This window comes from Poecilia formosa, unplaced genomic scaffold (genome assembly GCF_000485575.1).
Source record: "Poecilia formosa unplaced genomic scaffold, Poecilia_formosa-5.1.2 Scaffold67, whole genome shotgun sequence".
NCBI lineage: Eukaryota > Metazoa > Chordata > Actinopteri > Cyprinodontiformes > Poeciliidae > Poecilia > Poecilia formosa.
In genome coordinates, this window is record NW_006800006.1 from 612,584 (window position 1) to 619,263 (window position 6,680).

Here is a 6,680-nt window from a genome sequence, read left to right on the forward strand (position 1 = left end):
ATACTTTAGGCACAGTATTTATACTGTGCCTAAATACTTTAGGCACAGTATTTTTAGTACTGTGCCTAAAAATATGCTTTGCTCTATAGTTCTAAACTATCAGCTATTGTTGAGCTAATTTGTGTTGACCTGATTTTGTCGCACATCAAAGGGGATTCTTAATGTTTACAGCTACAAAATAATTTCTCCACACTTATTTTCTCCAAGGTGCATTTATTTATTCAACACATCCCTATTTATCCATGTAATGTCCTTTCATCTTATGCAACACTTATTTGACGGCGTTTAGGAAAACGTACCGAATGTGGCCCATTTTCGCAGACCTACAGAATCATAAAAGCCGTTAAAACCTCGCAGCCAACACGAGAGAGGATAATGATGCCTATCCTCGAGCTTAAAGCCGACTCCCGGCTCATGTGCCGCCGTAAAACACTGAAATGGCAGCATAAAAAAGGGTTTCCGTTAGCCAGTAACTCTCCTCTCCAAAGCGTGTCGACTCACTAATTCCCAGAGACCAGTTAAGGTTGAAAAAGATCCCATTTGTTCCACAGTTCTCCCCCTTCCCTGGTAAATTTACAACACCCCTGAGATAGGCAAAACTGCTACAACTCAAATCCAGATTTCTGGTCCCCCCCTCCCGCCTCCCAGCCTCACTGCTCTCCACCTCACTCATAAAGCTGCAGCAAAGGTGGAGTCATTCACCCCCTAGGGTAAGAAAACAATGCAGTAGTGGGAACTTTAGAGCATCACCACTAGTGGCATTTAATGCTGTTTTTTTTTTTCTTTTCTTTTTTTTCTGATCGCCTGCTGGAGCCAAAATGCCACACAACTCTGTATTCTCCAAGTGCTTGGGGAGCTCATGCATGCTGATGTTTTATTCACTTTGTGAGAGAGGGGGTTGAGGGGTATGATGAAAGGGGAGGCATCCCTTGTATCGCACTGACACTTGGAGCCAGCTAGCAAACACATGAAATATTCACAGAAAGAAAATAGCATCATCACCATTGATCAGTGATGATCAACAGTCAATGATGGGGAAAAATAAATCCAGCTTTTAGGCATTTGTAGGAGTGTCAGCGTGTGTTGGGTCAAGGTTTTTTATAATGTCCTTTAATTAGATTACAGGGAAAGAACTTTAGGGTTATTTTTCTAACTATTGAGCATAAAGTTGCACAGTATCTGCCCTTCCCCACCTGTTTTTGCACACTGCCTCGAAAAAAGGGCCGTAATGTTTCCTCTTGGTTACAGGAAAGACGAATTCTGTTTTTTGAACATATTTCTTGTTGCTCAGACTCCAAGCAATCACTCTAATACCCCAATCACACTGCCGTCTACAGCATTTAATTTCAATAGAAGACAGTTAGTAGTCAATTGAGTGACGAGATGCTGGAAAATAACTCCCTCCTACACATTTAACACTGTAGCACAAAAATCTTGACCACCAGACAAGCCATGTGAACCAGAGACATATGCTCTAGAATCAATGCAACTGGGATAAATACCATTAGCTATAATTGCTCAATATCGATGGTGTTAATTATCAAGCTCACTATCCAGAAGCTTCACTCACCTCTAAATGCAGAATGCTTGAAACCTATACAGGGTTTCACTCAGTGTGTTGGAAGACCACCAGACTTTACTTGCTTCACCTCCCTCTACAGGCTAAGCATTGTTCATTTATTTTAATTAGGGATTTTTATACACCAGTAGCAGTGACAGTTAGGATGGATTAAGCTAGGTTTATAGCTGACACATTGAACTGGGTGCAATTGATGTAAAAGTGGTTTTCTTTTTGCAACTTTCTGGGGGAATCTGCTATTGTAGGGCAGATCTGCTCCTCTTCCAGCTTTTGCTGCACACTGCTGTTGAGATGGCTGAAAGACCGCTACTGCATTCCGACCCTAATGGGCTCGAAACTTGGAGAAGCAACAAACGACAGCAAAAGACAAAACTTTTCTGCCACTCGGGATGAACCCAACACACGAGACGCAACAGCAGGCTAGTGACACAACTTTCTTGAGTCGCGTCACTAGCCTGCACGAACTTCTACTGGTACGAACTTGAAATTTCACGTGCACCAATTTTGCAAATGATTGTCGTGTAAGTTTCTTAGGAAACGAAGGTAGTGATGTCGCCTCCAGATTGTCAGACACTTTCCAGGAAGGACTAGTTTTGAATTATTTTCAGTTGTGAAAAATAGAGTACAAACCATCAGTGATATTAAGCGAACACTGTTTGTCTGACTGGACACTCTGACTAATTAACAAGCTAATATACACTTATTATTCTTTTGACCTTCACTATAAAGAGCAGAACAATAAAATTTATATTTTGAGCAATAAAGCCTTGAAATGCAAGTTATTGCATAAGCCTGTCGCAATAAATCAATTAATTGCATGATGAATTAAAATGAGCTAAATAATTTATATTTGTATGATTTCTCGTTTTTCACTTGTCTCTCTCTTTCTACCAAAAACAAGATGAAAAAAGTCTTCAGTCTGGTGCTTTGGTCTCAACTAGTCACTTTTTTAAAAAAGACAATTTTGTTTACAGAGACTTTGTAGTTCATTCTATTTGTTTTTTATTATTATTATTTATTTATTTTGGATGTTTTAAATGTCTTCCAGTTCCAGTGTAAATTTGTGATAAAACAACAAAATTATCGTTTAACGCGGTAACTTCTGGGACAATTTATCGTCCAGTAAAATTTGTTTCCGTGACAAGCCTAGTGTTCCAATCAAACTAACAAAATATAGACACAATTTTGGGAAAAGTAAGACTAGGATTAATTGTAACTTTGTGTTTTAGGTCAAAGAAATTAGATCACTTGTTTTTTGTTTTTTTTGTTGTTTTTGTTTTTTAATAAATACCAGGACGTTGTCAAAATATATATTTTTTTAATCAAGACGATCACACTGAGAACGTCATACAGGCTCCTGCCTACGAGCTGGATTTGTTCTGGAATGTGTATCTCTCTGGAGTGAACCACAGTGGTTAGAGTTGATACTGATCCTCAGCTTGATGCTTGAGGAGAAGTTCTTTGAACAAGTTGAGCTGACCTAATTCAGTCTTTCTCTGCGGCCGCTCGAATCTGCTTTTACAGGTCAGCAAATAACGGTTTGACTCGATATAAGGACGTACTGAGAGAGCAGAAGAATCCGAACGATCACCCCTGCTGATATCGGGGGAGGGGGGAAAAAACAGCCAAAACACACAGACACACGTAGATCCTCCAGATTGCTTTATAAAGTCTCTTTCTGAGCGCTCATCCATCTGGTTTATTAGCTTTTAAAATGAGAGGACAGTAAACGCTGACTGTAAATGAGAGAATTATAACATAAAAATGTCAAAGATGCTGAGGCCTTTACTGCAGTCTGGTGGTGCAAACAGGAGGTAAGGCACCAATGTAGCTATCTGCAAACAGGAAGCAGAACCAGCCCAAGGCAGAGGCGCCTGTGTAGGCGGGAACACACCTGCAGGGGGCCCTCAAGAGCAATTAACATGAGCTTATTTCATACAGATTAGAAAAACGAGTGTCTGTACGCAGTTTGCATCATAAGCGTGCTGAAATGACTCATTTGTCACATTGGTGGACATTTATCGTATCGTTTATCATTTATCATGGTAAATTTCTTATCGCAATAAGAATTTTGATTCATGGTTGTCACAATAAATTCTGATTAACGATGTTCAAAACCCTAACAAAGCTGTTCATATCATTAGTTTTACTATTTTTTTTCCCACTGTTTGTTCAGTGACAGCGTCAATAAATATCAATACACTCGAAACTATGATTAAATGTAGTTACTACATGATTCAAATCACACTTCCTTATGCGACCGGTGTCCTAGCGAAGAATATTGTTACCTTCCTAGAACTATGACCCAAGTCTTTTTTTTGTAACGACAAAAAATATATCCACCTCTTTCTTTCCAAAAGATGTTTTAGGCAACAAAAAAATGTCATTTTTGGCAAGAAATGACTTAGTCCATTATTTTAGGAAGGTGACGATGTTACAAATGGGAATGTTTTTGAATGGCTATGATTGCTGTGTGATGCAGTCACAGCTTAAAAAAAAGAAAAAAAGGGATTTTATCGTCACTTTTATCGCAGTAGTACAAGAAAATATTGTGGAAAAAGTCCATATCACCTGCCATTAGTTTATCAGCAAAACAAAAGTTAGGCGATGAAAAACCACTCAACTTGTGATATACTTTAACTATACCCCAAAAGCAATCTATTTTATATGGATTTTTAAATGTAGCTTTTTGAACTAGATCATCAGTAATTGCTATGTTTATATTTCAAAATCCAATAGAATGCGTACATTTTTGAGCGATTAGCTACAAAGTTACAAGAATGTAAAAGTGTATTTTTCATTCTCCTTTTGTTTTTTTTATTTTATTTTATTTTTTTTTGTTTTTTTGTTGTTGTTTTTTTGCGTGTGTGTGTTTTGTTGTTGTTGTTTTGTGTCTCTCACTCCTTGGTAGAGCCCCTGATAATCCCTCCCCTTCAAACTCCCAGCTTTTGTACAAACTCTAGCAATAAAAAAAAGCAGGATGCCACATTCATGCCAACAGCAACCTGCAGGAGAAAAAGAAAAAAAATGGCTGTGCCTGCCTGTCTTCCAGCTCAGCTCATTTAAACCCATCTGATGATCTGCCCTTCATGTTTATCCTCAGAGGACAAACATTAGTTAACCCCTGAGCTTTGAGTAACGGGCTCTGGCCTGGGGAAGAGAGTGGGTGTGGAGTGGGGGGTAGCGGGGGTGGTGGTGGTGCTGATCGTCTCTGTGTGGGGAGCCCACTGGGACTCTCAGTGCTGCCGCCGCTGCATTGATTTACTCGCTGACACCAGAACTGATGAGGGATCAAGCTGGCCACGGTCCAGCAGAGGCAGATTGGATGGGGGGGGGAGGAAGGGGGAGTGAGGTGAGGTGAGGCGGAGAGAAGCGGGCGAGGGTGGGCTTCTCCCCTGGGGGCAACGCTCCCCTCCCTCCCTTGTTGATGGAGAGGGCCCGCAGCGCACTTGTTAAGCCATTGACCTTTAATACACACTTGTCATCTAATATGTTACACATGTGCGGGATTGATCCGGCGGGGCGCGCGCGTGCTTAAGGAGCCACCGGCCCGGCGCAGGTCGGTCGGTTACAGAGCAGCGCGCGCGCGCAAACCTCCTCCGGAGCGCATCATTTGCGTCCTCACGGTGACGGTGGAGGGACGATCCCCCTCCCCTCCTCTGTCCCCCCACCCACCCATCTCCTCGCTGCCTTCCGTGGAGGGAAACCGAACCTCCTCAGCTGTGGGGAGGATAGGCGGGGCAGGTGGGGCATCCTCGCTCCGCTAGCGGGTGTGACAACAAGGACAATAGCAACAGGGACAAGTCCCAAAAGCCGCATCGGAAACACCGGGGGCGGGGTGTCATCACGGAATAACCCCTAACCCACCAACTGGGCTGTGTTAGTGGGTTTAATTAAGGAAAACAAAAGCGGCTCCGGTTTCTCCCACTGAGACAATAAACATCAGGTAAACTGGAGACATGGAGTGGACTGCTCTGGTTCAGTTCCTACAGTGGCTCTCTTTCTTTTTGTTTTTTCTTTCTTTTTCCCCAAACAGTCTATTCTTTATACCAACAAACAAGCAAACAAAAAAAAGCAGATATTAAAAATAATAATAATTACAAAAGAATCAAACGTCATACCTTCTACAGCCAGGACCACAGGGACAACAAGGCTGCACACCCAAAGCAAGTAATCCATTGTCATAAACCAGGGGCTTGCAACATGAAGAAAGGTGTGCAGACTGGACCCCCCTCGGACGGACTGGAGACTCAAACGCAGAGAGCCGCAGCAGCAGCAGCAGCAGCAGAGCTTTTTCTTCTCATGTCTTCAGCTGGGATTGGGGGGGCGAGGAGAGAAGGAGGTGGAGGGGGTACGGGGGGTCTTAGAGCCCCGATCAAGCGCACAAATCCTCAATATAAAACCATGCAGGCTGGTGCCGTTATTACTCCTCCGGGGTGATGAATGTCGCGCCGCTTCACAGTCTCATTCTCTTTGTGTGACTTTACCGACAGCGAGCTCCGCTCCAGGGGCGCATCTCCGCGCCGAAGGCTCTCCCGGGGCCCAAGGGGGAGGAGGCGAGGTACCGGAACCCCGGTGGGTGAAGTCCTCTTCTGCGCAGAGGGACCCGAGAAGCGGCACCCTATCCAGCTCCGCCAGGATGGTGCTCCTCTGCGAGGGATGTGCGTCGGAATGGCAATAGAGACCGAAAGAGGGTGGAGGAGGGAGGGATGGGGGGGGGGTGCTCAGCAGCAGCAAGGCAGACATAATTAGTCCAATGCTTCCTTGTAAGACTTTCAAAGTAAGAGCACACAAATAACAAAAATAAGAATAATTAATGCATTAACTGAAACAAACTTACTGTGCAGGTCCCCCTTCCACAGTTTTTGCTGCATACTGCTGGTCAGTTGGCTGAAAGAAAGAATGTAAACTGCTGTTTAGAAATATCTTCTTCCCAGTTGGAAAGGTAAAATTGTCATATTAAATGAAAGGCTTAATATTCTACATGATAACAGTGTGAAAACTACTTCCCTACATTAATATTTATATATCGCTTAAAAAAATGTTTTGACTGTGCTGTACATACAAACGTCAAGTGATAGATGTAGCTGGTGTTTATTTG

General features: G+C 42.8%; 1 protein-coding gene across 3 annotated transcripts in view; it reads right to left on the bottom strand.

The window, feature by feature from the left end:
* Positions 1 to 6,281, bottom strand: part of ephb3a (eph receptor B3a) — a 72,516-nt gene extending 66,235 nt beyond the window's left edge. For 2 of the 3 annotated variants that reach the window (XM_007554862.2, XM_007554863.2), the window contains exon 1: positions 5,701 to 6,278. In XM_007554862.2, coding sequence (XP_007554924.1) covers positions 5,701 to 5,764 — 64 coding nt within the window. In that variant the 5' untranslated portion in view covers positions 5,765 to 6,278. Of the gene's footprint in view, positions 1 to 5,700 lie in introns of all 3 variants that reach the window. The other variant, XM_016672886.1, reaches the window with a different exon arrangement.
* Between the last annotated feature and the right edge of the window lie 399 nt (positions 6,282 to 6,680).